A 17986-nucleotide genomic window follows, 5' to 3' on the forward strand; every position below is an offset into this window, starting at 1 on the left:
TTCTATCCTTTTTCTTCTCCATTCCAGTAAGCACCACAGGGAAACAGCCTTTCAAGGAGGAGGTACGTTTACTTTTGTCTTTGTTTTGCTTTTCTGTCTTTTCTGTTTTTCTTTTTTTTTTTTACTCCAAAGAAAATAGGCAAAAAAAATACTGAGTTTTGTTATTTCTGCTAGATTTAATATTAAAACAACTGTGAGGCGTGGATATGCCTGCTTGCATCCAATTAATGCTTCAGCTGATATTTTGATGGCATATTTTTTCTACATTCTGAAAATAATTGYATAGATATATTTTAAAATTTGCAGAGTTCCCAGTGTTATTGGCCTCATCCACATAGCAGCATTTTGTTTGCAAAATTAAACCTGCATTCAMAATTGGAGAGTGCCTGTGCCACTTTTATTTGAAAACAGTCAAATTGGAAATGTTTGGTTTTAGATCTTTATATCCATAGAGTAAAATCACTACATGGAATGAATCTCTTTTAGGAGTACTGCACTTAGGCACCAGTAGAATGGAAGTATATGAGTGTCTTTTCTCTTTTATGAATTTAATACTTAAGTAGAAGATTTGATATACACAACTCCCTGAAAATGCTGCAGGAATGCAGGCATAATTTTATCCGCATAGCACATCCAACATATAAGCAGTAATTCCATTTCATATTTTCCAACTGAAAAAAAAAATGCTTTAAAAAATCTTTCAGAAGCAAAACTGGGGGAAAATCTCAGAGATGTAGTCCTATGTACCATACTCAACACAGATTTTTTCTTAATAAAATAATCATATATAAATACAGTATATGTCTTGGGGTTTTGTTTTTTTTTTTCAGTTACAAACCTTTCTTTTCATTGGCTATAAAAATCATAGTGGGGTCAAAATATGCTAAAATATATGCTTATGTGTTATACTTAATCAACAGATTATTGGACAGTTTGTATTCTGGTCTAATCACCACTCTAATCAAGCTGGGTAAGATTAGACACTGCAGTAGAATTTCAGCTTCTGAATTCCTAYCATGACTGTCTCCTGTGGAAGGGTGTTTGCATTCAGGTTTCTCTGAAGTAACTGAGAGTGCTTTGTGCTGTAGCACAGAGTCTAACAGTAGCCAATTTTCTTGGGAATTTTATAAACTGCAGTAGAGAATGGAAATAATTACACACAGAAATACTTCCATTTTCCTTAAGATTTATTCTGATCAATAATCTGCGCAGGAACTATTCGAGATGTGGAAGCAAGTTTGAAACATCTCTGGGGAAAATTGTACTGCCCCACTGCAACTGTTTTTTCTAAAGAGAAGCAGCACATTATACTAGCACAGGTATAAGAAAGAGGAGGAAAAGGCATTTTTAATAATAAATTTTCTGTTTTCTACTGAAAATGTAATAGTGTCAGTATTTCTGTTTAGTAATTACATGTGGATTCCAGATGATGTAAGAAAGGAAAAGAATGAATCCTCTTGGATTTACCTGACCAAGATGGATAGCTCAGAGTTAGATTGCTCTAGATAGGTCAACGTGGGTTGTATTTTCAGTAAATGGTAGAAAATAATTATAGCGAAGCCTTTATTCATCTTGTCCTAGACTAGACTGGATAAATTGTGTCTGAAGTAGCTGGGTTTTTCCAGGGCATGTTGAGGCAGTATAGAATGACTGGTTCCCCTACAAGCCTCTACACAGCTTTTTGGTAGGTGTAGGTAAGATAAACTCCATCTCATACCTAACAGCATCTTTAGACTTAAGTTAAAATGTTAAAGTAGTTTAATTGCTTTTTTAAAAAAATTCCAATATCTAGTACATTATTTAACATTCTTTACAAAGTATCTGGTCATTTATGTCTCAGAGTCAAGAACAGTTTATACATTTTTTTAGTTGAAGAACCATTGAATAAAAGCACAAATTCTCTTGAGCTCARGACCCAAAAGTGACATTCTGTCCTTCTCTGCTAGTAATGTTTGTTACCACAARTGATTGCAGAGCCARATTTTCTTATCTCTGAYATTTTTCTGAAGMTAAGAYACCTACATAGTTTCTAATGTCTGAYCAAGAGATGGAGATAATCTAAGYTGACACAATAGACATATACAAATAAATATAAATAAAAGTGTGTACATGAAATAATGGGTTGTTAYGCAGTTGGGTGCAATCATATTTGTCACATCTCAGTTAATTAGCTTACCTCTTTCATGAAAAAAATGTCAAACATTCCAAATATATCTAAAGATAGCAAAATATATTATAATAAGTTATTTGTGCCTGAAACAAAGGATGCTTCAGAGGATATTAACATACTTACATATGTATTTTATTAACATCACAAATAATACAGGAGGCAGTTCAGAAGGAGGAGTATAATACAAAGAAACCAAACTTGTTTTTGCATCACAGCTCACAGAGAGGACTAATGAGAATACAGTACTGCCATKTTTTTAAGGAAATAAAGATGTGACAAATATGGGGGCATTTCAAATAGGAGTGGTTAAGCAAAAAGACACTAAAACAATTTAGCTAGTCCTCAGTATAAACAGGAGATGGAAAAATATCAGTGTATCTTTAAAATAATGTGAGATAAAAGTCTCATGAAGACTTAGCTCTATTCCAGGTGCCGTGAAAAATAAAAATGTAGTGTTGAGAGTGTTGGGTAAATACGGTAGACTCAAAAATAAACCTTAAAGGGAGAGAAGTAGGAGATGATAGATTTTCTTTGGCATAACCAGAGAAATGTGATTAAATAAAAAAAGAGAAATAAGTGCCCTAAAAACCTGGGGAAAAAGAAGTCCAGTCAGAAAGGGTATAGAGAGACTTGTTCCCAGCATGTGCCTGATGTTGGTATAAACGTGACACTGCAGCTGGTCTTGGCTGCTCTGTAGGCAGAGTAATGTTCTGCCTGTAGAACCTGTTCTAACTAAAGAATTTCTGACAATATCTCTATATGCTTGTCTTGGCTATAAAAATGGAGGTCATCAATGAAGAGTCCAATGATGTGGTTTTATTTTCCTTTTCCTTGACTACAATAACACTTAAGAGTTTCTTTCACCCTATTTCCTTCTTTGTTGACCAGTTCAACTGCTTGTTGGACCACACATGAACCAGTGTGAAATAATTTAAAATCAGAATAACCCTTTTTTCTTTAGATTTACACCATTGCTAAAGGTTTGAGGGGGCCCGTCTTTCTATGATTCTTGCACAGCACCTGTGATCCTACATCAGATTGCTGCATTTACATAGCTATTCTTCATGGGAAGAAAAATTCTTTATTTGTTTTGTAAATGAGCACTTGAAGTACCCAGACTGGGTTGGCCCTGGGTCATAAAGTGAATCTGTGACAGACCAGAGAGCTGATCCAAACTCTCCATCACCTCATCACAGTAATGCAATCACTGAGCTCTCAAACATAGTTTGTTTTATACATATATAAACTTACACACAAATTGGATATAAACARCTCTATGCTGAGAGCTTTGATACCTCTAGTGGCTAGATAAAGGTCAATATTTATTGCAGCAACAGAAATAGCTTAGACACCTGTTCTCTGAGTCTGTTGCTAACCCACACTGCCATCTCAGATGAACTGGTTCCACTGCTGATGCTAAAAAATGCCACATGGGAAAAAAATGGAATAAACTGCTGAGAGGAGCATTAGTTGTAATGATGAACACTTGTTCAAAACTACTCACTATGAGGCCCCACAAGGATTGGCACTAGCACAGCCAGGGAGGCAGGATGGAATACGAAAGAATCCATGAAGGATGGGGAAGGACAGGGGAGGATTAGGCCAACAGTGGCATTGAGAGAAATGCTGCTGAACCAACCTCTTGAAAAAGTTTCAGCCTTCCTATTGGAAGAGAGAAAGTTTTCCAGCCTTCCTATTGGAAGAGAGAAAGTTTTCCAGCTATCCAGAAGAACTTTGATAACTTTCTTATCTCTTGAAAAAATCCTTTTTATTTCCAAAGGTGTAAAAATCTGATCTGGAGTTTTAGGGCTAACTAGAGAGTTATGTGTGAAGATGATACGTGTGGTGCTTAAACTCAATGATTAATGATGGGTTAATCTTAGAAAGCTGTGGCCCGGTTCTTCAATTCACAATGATATCTGTTAAGAAGAGGTACTGAATATTTATCATTTCCTGCTCGAGATCTCACCTTCTGGTAGAGGAGAATCACWMCAAGAATTCATTCAGTTTGTGAGTMCCAGCTTTGAGTTAACTTAAGCAAGCTGTAAACTCCTGCTTCAATTTTGTCTTGCTTTCATACTAATTATATGGATATTCAGTCCTGTTTCTATCAAGCTCAGTGCTAATAATATTCCCCATATCCTTGAATCCAAAGTACTGGAAGAGATCACTGGCCATTTTCAATTCCTAATTGAAAAGTATGCTATTCTCCCTTCAAAATTGCAACACTTCTGCAGGACTAGCTTCAGAAAGCAGTCTCAGGGTTAGATTGTCACAGTTGTCACGCAGAAGAAAGTGGTGAATGTCTTATTTTGAATTATTAGTGCTTTGTAATCAATAAGAGCAGAAGACAAGCACAGAAGAGAGAACTTTGCAGCCTTGCTCACGGTTGGAGAACTTCTATTCCATGGTAGACTGGGCCTCAGCTAAACAGGGAACTAAACTAAGGATGCCATGATGACCATCTCTGTTATTAACTTGCACTAAATCACTGTGTCTGAGTTGATTAAAGGTTTGGTTGAAKCCCAGCCACATCCATGGCTTCATCCATCACACCATGACACAATGGGAGATAATCCTCATGGCYCAACACAAGTAAAATCATTGCTATCTTCAAGTAAGCACAAAACTACAAGACCCAAAAAATATAGTCAGATTTGCTAAATAGGTAGCTAAAAATTGCTAAATGGTCTTGCAAAGATCTGTGTTATTTGAGTAGTTATTCAATCTTTCTGCAGAGTGAGCATGGGATATTCTCTCTGTGTTCACAGGCATGAATGGGACAGCCATTGAGAATTTTGTCTGTGTCATTTTTAATGTTTCCTTCATGAACTGCACCTGGCATGTGGGCAGGGCTGCTACAGAAGATACCCAATATTTCCTGTACTGGAGGTCCTCAAAGTAAGTAGGTTTGCTTGAATCTCAGGAATTTTGATTGGTGGTTGGACATGAGACAYTGTCAATTCTTAACTGACACAGTATTTCATGTAAAGGAAAGAAGACATCACAGAATGCCAAAATTACATCAAAGATAATTATGGAAGGCACACAGGATGTCAATTCCAAAATGTGACAATAGAAATGCGGCTTGCTTATTTCCTGGTAAATGGGTCTAGAAGCGGACAAAACATTCAGCCATATGAGAAGAAGATAATGCTGTACCAAATTGGTAAGATTTATTATCGATTTAATTTCCAGTTATATGTTAAAGGAATGAAGAATTCAACCCTGAGAAAAAGCGTACATCTTTAAAGTATTGCTCCTCATAACAGGTTGTTTTTTTACTTTTTCTCAGCCCTGATGTTTGAAAAGTCTAAAGTGTCAGAATGGACAAAAAMTAATGAATACATAAGCAATCTGGAATCATAGGTCAGAGAACTGGGAGTATTTCAGTCAAATATTTATTATCTGAAAGAAAGGTGTCATCTTTTAGGATTAACTAAGGATTCCTGAGTGGGACTATGCTGGTCTTTTATTGTTATCTTGTCATGTTATCCATCCACATAATTCTTGTAATGTTGTTCAACCACAGTTACTTTTACGCTGTGAGCAAAAGCTCCCTTTTTTTTTTAAATGGAAGAATGTTGTAAGAAAAAAAAATTCTGTTTAATTTGAGCTGAGTATTAAAACTACCTCTAAACACAAAAAAAAAATAAAAAAAAATAAAAAATAAAAACAACCCTGCATAAATATATGCTGAACTAACTAAATTCTAATAAATGGTTTGTGWTTTTTTAATTTTACTTACTGTTGCAGCTGGTGCTCCAGGCTCCTCAACTGAAATGTTAAATCAGGGAGTCCCACTTCAGAACACGGGGAGAATATAGTAATTCTACTAAAGCTGCATTACATTTTTTTAGACCAATTGCTTGAACATCTACCTATATGTTTAAAATGTCAGAGTGAAGAAAGCTATGACTAATTTATAGTATTTCTGATTATATTCTTGTAGAAAAGCTCACCCCTCCATTAAATGTCATGGTGAATTGTACAGAAGCTTCTCACAGATGTAGTATTTCATGGCAACCACCTCACACAAGCCACGTGAAAATAAGTAGTTGTTTCAAATATGAAATTTTCATAGAAAACAAGGTAAGAATAATTATGACTTTTAGTAGAACTTTGTATGTCTCTGTTTCCACACATACCACCAAACAACCTGTACCCTGTTCTCATCCCTTTCTTTTGAAGGCTTAGATGAATACAGAAAGTAATGCTAGATCCTTTAAAAATAAAGTTCAAAATATTTGTGGGAACATTTGGGAGCTTGTTGTTCTAACTGAAGAAAAAAATTAAAAAAAAAAATAAAAAAAGAAGGAAAAGCATACCTAAACTAAATGTTGACAAATGTGAAATCTATACAAGCAAAAAAAAAGGAAAACTATTGTCTGAGTTTGTTAGTAAATTTTAGATTCTTTGTTTTAACAAGTAAAATGTAAATATTTTGTCAACCTGAGCCTTTTTTTAGTGCTTTGATAGTCAATTCTGCAATCCAATTGAAATGATACAATATTTTGCATATTTTAGTTTTTGAAAATARCCACTGTAATGGAGTGCAAGATCTTTAAAGAATTTCTTCTGTAAAGTCTCATTGCTTAGCAGATTCTAAGGGGTCAGGGAAGCACATGACAAATTCCATCTTCATATTACCCAGTAACAAAAATATTCAAACAAGAGGAATTAGGATGAAACAATTTAATTTTTAAGGGATATTTTTCTATTTGTTATTTCATTCTAATCTGTCCACAGAAAGACCATATAAATCTAAAATGCAAAATTTTGTCATAATGTAAAAATAATACAAAAATTGTCATACTACTTGTTTTGCTTTTAGACAGTAATTGTTGAAAAGAACTTTTACCTGTATGAGAGCTTCAGCCCAGGAAAAAGGTACAGCGTCAAAATCAGAGCAACTGATGCGGGCTTTTGTATGGTGAGCCCAAGCTGGGGAGAGTGGAGTACACCCGTGGAGTTTGGTAAGAATGAAAATCCCTTCCTTGACCTAATTCTGCTATTACTTCTCTGCCTAATTTATTACTTACAGTCAGAAATACATTGATAATTACACATTTATTTGATAGGAAAAAGGGGGATGAAGAATTGGCATGTCTCAATATTTTGGAGCTCTCCAAGCATTCTTGGGAGACAATGCTTCTTGCACGGGGACAGTGAATAAAGCAGACCTTTCCAAGGTCTGTTGTCAGCTCCTTTGCTTCTTCCATCTTTACTGCTGACTTTATAAACTCCTTTTTCCTGCTGTTGCTCTCTACCACCTCGGATATTTAAATACTCTGTAGGACTCATTTCCTCACGTCTCACGTTACTGTGGACAGTCCATTATTGTCAGCCATCCTATCCCTTCGCATGCCACAGGGCAGTGAGGGGCTAAACTAAAGAAGTGTTTGACACTGATGCAAAGCAGACTGCACATAGCTGTGCAATCATTCGTGTCCTGTGATCCTAACCAGCATTTTGATGATTGCTTGACTTTCAGGAACACAACAACTTACATCTCTCTCATCATATATGCTGTTTCTGATACCAGTGCTGGCAGTGGGTCTCATTTTTTTTCTCTACATCACAATGTAAGCCTCATTTCTTGTGCAAATTTTTTTATTCTGCAGTTGAAATAACACTTCCCCCAACAGAAAATTTCTGGCTTTGTTTTAAAGGAGACAAGGGAGGGAGAAAATCTACACTAGGAATCACCTGCTGGATGTTCCTCAATCCTATTGAGTGTGTTCTATCCTTCTGATTTCCAGCTTTCATATTCACTTGATAAATATAACACAATTCTTTCCCAGACTGGGACAAGGCCTTGTATCAGTACTGCATTCCTACCATCAGATCCTACAATGTAGATGGGTGGTACATAAAATTGTTTCCATCTTTTGATGATATTTTCCTTTAATATACTTAAGAAACAACTTCCTACAAGGCTTTAGTAAGTAAAAAAAAAAAAATTATTGCCATCCAAATTCTGTACAACAGAATTAKAACATCATATTCAGCCTATGAAATTTTTATCTACTTTTGACTAAGAAGAATACTACTYATGTCTCAGAGAAATAAAGTAATACCTCAGGAGCATTATTATATAGTATGTGTTAATATGTTTACACACTAAGTCTTTTCTTCACTTTTTGTCACTGTAGAAGGGCTTATTTGAAAAAAACATCTGCTACAGTACCACAGCCAAGAGACCCATTCCSTGAGGCCTGTCCAATGGACTTCCCGGTATGTTTTATTTCTACTTGTCTGAAATTGAAGAATTTAGTCTCAAAGGTATGACCTAAGTATCAGAAAGATGTGCACAAGCAAAAATTCATTTTATTTCATTTTCTTGTTTTTGGGGTATGGAAAGAGAAGGTTCATATGCAAATAACTTGTGTGTATTACTGGTGAGCCTTTAAAAAACCTTTTACTTTCTCTTCCTTTGTCACGTTAACTTTTCTATGATTTAAAAGAWGAGGTTTCCAACTTTTTTAGTTAAAAAGTCTTTTGTTCCTCTTTGGGAGCTCTATGGAAGGAAAATCTAGATATGTCTGCTTTGGTCTTCAAACTGACAGAGTCTGCTACAGCTTCTGTACAATAAATAACAACTCTTAATCATGACCTTGTGACTAATCTCATACATGAAACACTAACAAAATGTTTTATTCTTTCTTTAATAGACAGAATATATTAATCAATTACAAAACCGTGAAACTGAAGAAATAAGTATTGAAGAAGTGATGGAATGCAAGTGAAATGAGCAACTTGGCTTTTTTCAAACACATTTATCTTGTTGGCAAAAATTAACAGGCTTTTCATATTCTCTGACTCCTGAAAACAGGGAGAAAAGCATTGACTGTAGACACAAGTCCCCAAGAGCTTATATTTGAAAGCCTCTTTGTATTTGGTTGCGTTTTTTATAAACAGTTCAAGTTTGGACTCTTTATGGTTTTTTTTTATTATGATGATATAACATATAATATTTTAGTATTGCTTTGGAAGTCATTACACTGTTTTTCAACACCATTCAAAAGAAAAAGTAAGAGCAACCCAACTTAAGGGGTTTATTCAGGCTCTCCAATGGTTCAGTGGCTTAGAAAAGGTATAGCAATATTGAGATTGTGATCAGGATTAAAAAAATTGATATCTGTATGAAAGTCCACCAAAAAACAGCCAAAATCATAAGCAAGATCACTTGCTCATACRAAATCAGTATTATTAAAGAGTTCAGGATACAATTTTTTCATAATTCTATTTGTTGCCTCCCATTTTTCATCATATCAGTCAGCAGTGCCCTGGCAGCCAGAAGGGCCAACCCTGTCCTGGGGGCATCAGGCACAGCCTCACCAACCGGGGCAAGGGAGGGGATTGTCCCACTCTGCTCCGACCTGGGGTGGCCTCATCTCAAGGGCTGGGGGCAGCTTTGGGTGCCACAACACAATAAAAATATAAAACCATTATAGAGTGCCCAAAGAATGGCTACGAGGATGATGAAGAGCCTTGAGGGCAAGTCATATGAGAAGTGGCTGAGGTCTCTTGGTCTGTTCAGCCTGGAGGACACTGAGASGACACATCATTGCAGCTACAACTTCCTCTTGAGGGGAAATAGAGGGACAGGCACTGATCTCTTCTCTGTGGTGATCTGATAGGACCTGAGGGAATGGCCTGAAGGGGAGGCTTATCTAGGGTATTAGAAAAATTCCTCACCCAGAGGGTGGTTGGACACTGGAACAGATTCTGCAGGGAAATGATCACAGTACCAGCCTGACAGAGTTCAAGAGGCATTTGGACAACACCCTCAGTCACAGAGTGTGATTCTTGGGGCTGTCCTGARCAAGACCTAAGCTTGCACTCAATCATTCTTGTGGGTTGTTTCCAACTCAGGGTTTTCTATAATTTTTCTATGTTTCTGTGTTTCCAAATGAGCTTTCAATAAAAATTTATTTTGAATGTCTTTTTAAAACAGTCCCAGAGAAGGATCCTTCTGCTTAAGTTATAATAGCCAAAAGATAAAGGCACCTGCATTAAATGTGGATGACTAAAGCCAGCATTTACTTTAATCTAAGGACAATTAAACAGATAGAGCCTACTAAATCCTCTCCATCCTGCTTCACTCAGAGCTGATCACAACCATTGGGGCACCCCTCACAGCCCCACTGTTTTCAGTGGGAAAGCTGCTGAGACAGTGAAGTCTTTAAGAAAACTTTTTCACTATCAGCACACTGAGAAAGCCATAAATCATATCCATAAAACAGCGGAGGTGGTAGCAGATGTGGGACTCAGGTATGACTTTCCCATCTCTAGGCAAAGATCCCAAAAGCAGTGGGAAGGAATGGTCAGGCTTTACAACCTTTTAACTAAGTGGCTTGGATGCTCACACAGGAAAAATCCTTTATTCTGGTCTCATATGGCTGTTCTGCTGCCCTGTGCTGAAAACTAGAAAGTTCTTGCTGCAATGGAAAATTAAGGGTCTTGTCTAACATTTGTATTTTTGTGACATATGCTAAAGCTGTAACACACCAGTACAGCAAACACCCAGACAGTTCTTGTGAATGTTCCTGTTTTTCTCACAACAATAAATTATTGTTCAAGCCTTTTCATTTTTAAGAAACGTTTGGTTTGATCCCATTTCTGCAATGACTTTTTACCCCTAGTAGAGCCAAAAGTCTGTAAACAGCTTTAGTGTGTCTGCCCAGGTTTCTCTTCTCTCCTTTATTCTTCTTTCTCTTCCTCTTTCTTTTTCTCTTCTCATTTTGCCTCCAGCTCCTGGGTCATAACAACTCAAATTCAACACTAGTTTTCTGGCCTTTGAAAGATTACAGTCTTTGGTAGCACCCTTAGTGCATCCTCTYGCTGGGGAATTTTTTAACTGTTTTGATTTGTTTGCATTTTTGAAAGCCTTAGGTAAGGAGTTGCCCTAAATAGAGACAATAAAAGAAATCCCCTGGCTACAARAAGTTCCCTTTTCTGCAGAAACACTGCTGTCCTTGTGGGCTGTTTGGATTGTTCTGCTACAGTATATTCCAGTTTAGMAACTAAGTACCCAAATCCCAAAACTTCAAAGTTCAGTCTTCCTCTTTGTGTTGCAGAGACATATCTGAGAGWACACACAAAAACACACTGCTTCCCTGCTGCCTTCTCTGCAGGCTCAGGAGATCTTCAGAGTGGGAGCATGAAAAGGAGAGAGAAAGGCAGGTGAACAAAAACTCCAACTTCCTTCATTTTCCATAGTCCCGTTTGACTCTCCATGATATTTTTAACTGCTCTGATTTTATTACCTGGGTACTTGTCACTACCCTTCTCCATGAAATGCAGTACGTTACTACCACAAAATTGAGTRCTGTCTTCCAAAGATGAAGACATAATAAACTGTGGGGTTTTTCATTGTTTCTGATCAGAAGTCCTTTCTTCTTTATAGCAMAGTCAGTGATCAAAAAGTACCTACATTGTAAAATATAGAATTTGTTTTATCTGCAATGAGTAGATGAAACTTCTGRCAATGGACTGCTTTTACCTCTGAATGATTATCATGGCTCAGACCTGATGTCCAAGCTTTCAGTGTCTTTGTCTGTTGATACCTAGAATGAGATAGGGGTAGTCATGGTGATCCTTACCAAAATGAGCTGCTGATTTGTTTAAATCTGCTTTTTGGTGGAATAACCACCCATAGTTACATGCACCTCATTTCCTCCCTTAGTTTCATAACTATGCTTCAGAAAAACTTTGTCACATTTTTATTCACTACTAGCATATGAACAGAGTGAATGCCCATGAATTGATCTTTATAAAGCCACCATTGCTTTAGATCTTTATTCAGTATAACTAATACTTACAATGAATGTAAGAGAATGAAACCAGAATATAAATGTCCACTTGTAGCTCGTCAGTCACTAATTTCACACTCTAGCCAGAATCCAGGAAGCAGAAATTGTCATGAGCCCAGGCATTTCTGAGTCTCTATAAAGCCAGTTCTCTGTCTCCAAGGAAAGTCAGAACAGCACTACCTTGGGCTTCCTCTCTTGGAATAACAATATCCTAGTTGTGTACAAATAGCTGGGATGTAAGATCTACTGCTGATATGGTTTAATCATTCCATGTGCCAATAAAGAAGCTGTAGAGTAGGAATGACCTCGGGATTTTGATAAAGACAATTCCTGGAGCATTCTGGAAGACTGCTGGGCAGCAGGTGAGTTTTTCCAAATATAGTAGCTGAGAAATGGGAGTGGTAGAGAAGTACATGGGCTGTTCTCTTTCCTAAAGGTTTTTAATTCCATGCAGAATGGATCTACCTGTTTTTAAAAGGAAAATGTTGACATGTCTTGGTGTTTGAAAAATGTCATACTTTCTARTGATGCTTCAATTTCAATGTGAAGAAATGAAATTACATGGATTTTAAATCTCCATATTAAGCAAATTACATTGTCTTCTGTGAAGCAAAGCCTTTCAGGGTATAAGGGAGCTTTTGATGTTCTATAGTGTCTATAATGACACTCTTCTTTTGAAAATGCACAGCTGTGGCCTGAGAAGGTAACAAATGTTCAGCAGCAGGGCTTGGAGTGACTCTTTGTGGCTGRAATTTTTTTCTGTTTTAGTGGTGGCTTGTGGTTTGGCTATTTTCACACTGGGAGAAATGGACTGAGGACAAACCCATATTACACTTCCTGATAGTGATATAACTTACCTGAAGATTTCATACCCAATATTTGAAATCCTCTTTTTCCRCCTGGTAAAAGAACATTTACACTTTGCATTGTCATCTCCCTGAGAACCCCCACTATCCCTGCCCAGCCCCTGGAGCTTCTCCCACCATGCCCAGAGCCCAGAACCCCACATCAGCCCCCTGGATCCATCCCCTGCACAGTGATACCACAGCAAGGGCAGTCTCCAGGTTCCCCMAACCCTGTCCTGCCTGGACATGGACCCTGCCAAGCTGAGCCCACCCTCAGGTCTGTGACCCAWCCCAGACCCCAAGGAGGTGCCTGTTGGTTGGGGTTGGGGCTGCCCTGGGCTGCCCCTTTTTATTAAAAAGTAAATATTTTTATACACTTGATTCATTCCCAAACAGGAGCAGATTCTAGTGCAACAAAAAGGGAAATTTAACCAGCTAACTTCTTGTTCATGTTATATGAAATCCTGAGTTGAGCAAGTAACAAAATTTGCTATGAATCAGGCGGGAAGTGATGAACATTTATTTTGCAACACTTCCGATGCTCAGCTGGTTCCCCAAAACACAAGCACCAAGGGAAACAACCCTATTTATAGTTATACAGCTTTTAAAACATGGTCTATCTTCTATGAGCCTGAAGACTGTAGCAGAAAGATAAACGAGGTAAAGACATTTTGAAATAGAAGGTAGGTCCATCTTTTTCTTTCCAACTGTTTTGTTTGCTGAGGTATTTACTGAGTCTATAGGAAGTCCTGGACTGCAGGGGTGAAGTCCCAGAAAAAAATCTAAAAACCTGTCAGACGAACATGTGCAACTAAGTTGAATAAACGATTTTTTTTTTTTTTTTGCAAATAAAGTACCTGCTTCATGCTAAGCAAGATCCTAGGCACAATTTTCATTTTTTGTAGAATTTGTAGAAGTTAGACACTGTTCCTCAATCATAGTATCATATTCACAGAATGATTTGTGTTGGAGAGGACCCTGAAGATCACYTAGTTCCAACTCCTCCAGGGACACGTTCCAGTAGGCCTGGTTGCTCAATGTCCGAACCAACCCAGCGTTGGATGTTTCCAAGGATGGTGTATCCACACCTTCTCTGGGAGACTGTTCCAGTGCCTCACTGCCCTTCCAGTAAAGGCTTCCTTTCTTGTATCTGAYCTATGTCCTTGAAAGCACATCAGTTAACACCCTCAGCAAACATACCTTATTCTACATTGGGTAACTTGAGAKGATTGGTATTGCTGGTCACACCAAAAAATATTTTGGTATTTTCTCTTTGCAGCTGTTAACCCACCTGCCTGATATCTATTCATCTTTAACTTTGTATATAGCAGATAGAAAAATAATCTTTAGACCTTAAGATAGCAGACAGGCAATGTATGTTTATGCCTAAAGTTTATGCAGTTCTCCCGAGATCACCATGGATTTTTTTCACRCAAACTGTTTTGTTGAAGCTATAATCATATCTCTGGAGAATTTACCCATAAAAAAAAATTTCACTGAATCTGTCAGGGCAAATAACTTTCAGTGTTAGCAACCAAAAAGAGATAATTCCAAAACCGTGCAATCATCAGCTGGAATCTAACAYACCTGACTGTGTGCCATGTTCCTCTAGCTTGGAGGAGTCACACTATTTTTTCTCACCACAGATATTCCTGTGTTTGCAGGCATGAATGGGTCAGCCATTGAAAACTTCTCCTGTGTSATCTATAACATTTTCCTCATGAACTGCACTTGGCAGGCAGGAAGGGATGCTCCAGCAGATACACARTATTTCCTCTACTGGCAGAAGTCAAGGTAAGCAGGTCTGCTTGAGCCAGGGAATTCTGAATTCTCCTTCAACACATCACAGCRCTCATTTTAACTAAAATATCTTGTGTWTGCAGATATGATGAKGAGATGGAATGTGAGCTTTACATTAAAGAYGAAAATGGCAGAAATATGGGATGTGTCTTCCAAAACGTGAGCATAGGTACTGAAAAAGCTTACTTCATGGTGAATGGGTCCAGCAAAGACTCCCTGATGCAGTTCTATGATGAGTACATTGATCTGTATAAAATTGGTAAGGAAATAATTTATTTTGGCTTTATTTTAATTATTGTATGAAAATAGTATCACATTATCCCTGAGAAGGAACTGTGTACCCTGTCTCACCTAGAGCTGAAAGTAAGAGACCRTGGCCTCCTCAAGAAAACTTATTCCCCAAGCAAAAGTGCAGCGAGGGGAATTAGACAAGAAAGCTCCACAGCTGCATTCTGTCTCAGATTCTTTAACAATCTACCCTTATGGRTTTTAGGTTTTTCTCAAGCAAGGTCTACAAGTCTTAGAAAACTGTACTTTCCCCTGCTGCCTTTCAGTACAGCTTTCATCAGAGGAGTGGGGAGACTTTTTAGACGTTTATCTGAGCACTGATTGCTGCTTTTCATTGTCAGTGGGGATGACATACAGGACACCATACAGCTGTCTAAATTAATTAATTCATGTACAACATACCTTACACATGTGGTGCTGTACTGGAAAGCATCTTGTGCAGTTACTCTTACTGTGGCAAAGTCTCTTTGGAAATGTCACACTGCTTTTGGTATTGTGCTAAAAAAAATTAATAAAAAGCTTCATTCTATAAGAAGAAATTGAGCTTAGATATCACTTACAGCAGATAAAACAAGATTGTTCTTTGACCAAGCAGCCCACCTCAAATAGACCAGGCCTGTCCCTAAAGACTGATCTAAAGCAATAGTCTATCTGATATTAAACTTTCCTCTGTCAGCCTTTTGTCCACTTTCTGCCATGAGTGACGTGTTTTGCTATTCCAATAATCAAGTCATTGATAACGATCAAAAGATAAAGGTCCCCGTACTTCTGTTTAACATCTGTTAAGCAAGGAGAGATACATGAAGAAGTTGGCTAGACTGATAAAAATGCAGAAGTTGGAGACCACTAAAATTTCTTAAATTTGTATGGCTATTTCTTTTGCAAGGAGGGAATAAACTGCATGGCTCACAGCAGCATGAAAGTAACACCTTTGTCTCACAGAAGGTGACAYTGTGAGGACTTAGATTTTTAAAAAGTTTAAAAATACTTTTGAATTTCTCACTTTAGGGATGGCAGCAGCTATTKCATAATAAAAAACGTTCTCTTAGAAAGAAGACAGTACCTTATTCGTCTAGGAAAGTAAATGACGGGATTTATATCTTWTCATGCTTCTATCTCATGTTCCCTGCCTTAGCACTTCTTTTTTTCTGGTCCTTTGTACAAGATTTAGAAAACTTTGGTCTTTCAACTGTTTCTAACAGATCCTAATAAAAATGGATACAAAAGAGTATCTTTCTTCGTAGAGATGTTATTTGCAATGCTCTCCTTCATCAAAATCAAAAAGAGATCAGGTGATTTTAATTATTTGAATTCTTGGGTATATAATTTCAGAAAAGCTCATGCCTCCATCAAGAATCACAGTCAGCTGTGATGAAATTAAAAATGATTGCATCATTCAATGGCAACGACCCCAAATAAGTCATTCGAACAAAGACAAGTGTTTTAAATATGAAATCAGCATAAAGTATAAGGTAAGAATGTCTTCACTTATGTTTAACATTAATCCATATGTTTGCATTTAACAATACACATGGGTGAAAAGAAAATCAGTCTCACTTGTACAATGCAGTCTTCCCTATACATAGCACCTTATTCCTTTGTGACTGCACTTTTCAGGTCCATATCAAAACCTGTCATGCMATTCTGCCCCATTTTAATTATTTTTTAATCCCTGCTCCCTGAGTAAGACACTGCTGGAGACAACAGTGGATAGCTGGGACAGTCCCAAAGGACAATTAATATCAAGATTTGAACATATCACAGCTTTGTCTGTGGCAGTAGTCAGAAATGGCACTTCTTTCACAAAAAGCTGTTGGAGTTGCCCTGGATTGGAGTCTTTCCAGTGGAGACTGGATCTCTGTGGAAGGGCAGAGCTRGGCTTTAAATAGTGAAAAGAGAAATTGCACATTCACTTAACAAGTTTCAGGTAATGGAAGTGAGTGAATTTTCTCCATTTATGAAATGCAAATAGCTTATCCAGATATAAACATCACATCTGATGGTCCAAAAGTTTAAGACTTATAAAGATAAATAAAAGGAAAATAAATCAGAGAGAAAGCAGAAAGGCAGTGTGATTAAGGACAGGCTAGAGGGGGAATGAGCTTGCCCCTACAATCTTTTGGCAGCAATAGGGAAGGAATGACACTGTCATGTTCCACTGCCAGAGGAGATGTAAATTACTGTGGCAAATGGCATCAAAAGACCACAGGGTGGCAGATAGAGACTACAAAGGAAAAATTTTCCTGCATTACAGCCAGATTTGGCTGCACACTTAGTGACTGAAAGCATTCCCTGGATTTCTGAAATTTGGCATTTCTTAGTCAGGATTGGGTTTGCTGTTTCATAGATAATTTTTTTCGCAAGCCTAACTAATTGCCATGAAATAGCATTGCTTCTCTGAATCCCTTAGCTGTTGCAACAAAGAAACCTTCTTGAAAACTATGTGTGACATTGGAATAAAAGTCCGTTGCTGTAAAACAATATATATTTTTAATAGCTTTTAATCTGTGTAATATTCATTYTATAAAGAATGCTCAATCCACACCTTGCCTGAATTTTCTAGCTTTTTTAATAATCATTAGCAGTTTTCACCTAGCTAATTATGTCAAGATCAAGCAATTATTCCAGCAGTTGTTGAGCATAGGCTCCCTTGACACTTACAAGATGTAACTATAATAATATCTTTGAAGGATTTACACATAAAAAATTCTTCTGCCAAATTTATTTGGTTTTTACCAATGCATTATGAGGAACAAATGCTCGATTCCAGGCAGCCACAATGCACACAGCAATGAACAGAAGACTTTTATTACCTCAGTGTCCCAGCGAGGGTTCCCCAGTAGTTTCYTGAGTGGGGTAAAGGGGAAAGTAAGGCAATCCCTGGCACTGTGGAGCTACRGCCCTTGGCAGAGGACAATGGGCTTGAGTTTATGAGACAGCACATGAGCACCAAGTGTGATGCCTGCAAGAAAAACCTTGGGAGTGACCATGCAAAAAGCACCCGGCTGATTAGGGTAGAGCACGCTATACACTGCAAGTTTTGGGAAAATCCAGCCAAAGGCAAC

General features: G+C 37.5%; 1 protein-coding gene across 1 annotated transcript in view; it reads left to right on the forward strand.

Moving 5' to 3' along the window:
• Window positions 1-19: 19 nt before the first annotated feature.
• Window positions 20-17986, forward strand: part of LOC130584084 (granulocyte-macrophage colony-stimulating factor receptor subunit alpha-like) — a 22711-nt gene continuing 4744 nt past the window's right edge. Inside the window, exons 1-8 of the mRNA XM_057383845.1 lie at window positions 20-62; window positions 4942-5071; window positions 5164-5339; window positions 6123-6262; window positions 7005-7146; window positions 14498-14627; window positions 14717-14892; window positions 16254-16393. Of these exons, the coding sequence (XP_057239828.1) occupies window positions 4944-5071; window positions 5164-5339; window positions 6123-6262; window positions 7005-7146; window positions 14498-14627; window positions 14717-14892; window positions 16254-16393 (1032 nt within the window). The 5' untranslated portion in view covers window positions 20-62; window positions 4942-4943. The remainder of the gene's footprint in view (window positions 63-4941; window positions 5072-5163; window positions 5340-6122; window positions 6263-7004; window positions 7147-14497; window positions 14628-14716; window positions 14893-16253; window positions 16394-17986) is intronic.

This window comes from Malurus melanocephalus, unplaced genomic scaffold (genome assembly GCF_030028575.1).
Source record: "Malurus melanocephalus ecotype Western Australia unplaced genomic scaffold, MMel_1.1 scaffold_665, whole genome shotgun sequence".
Classification (NCBI taxonomy): Eukaryota; Metazoa; Chordata; class Aves; order Passeriformes; family Maluridae; genus Malurus; species Malurus melanocephalus.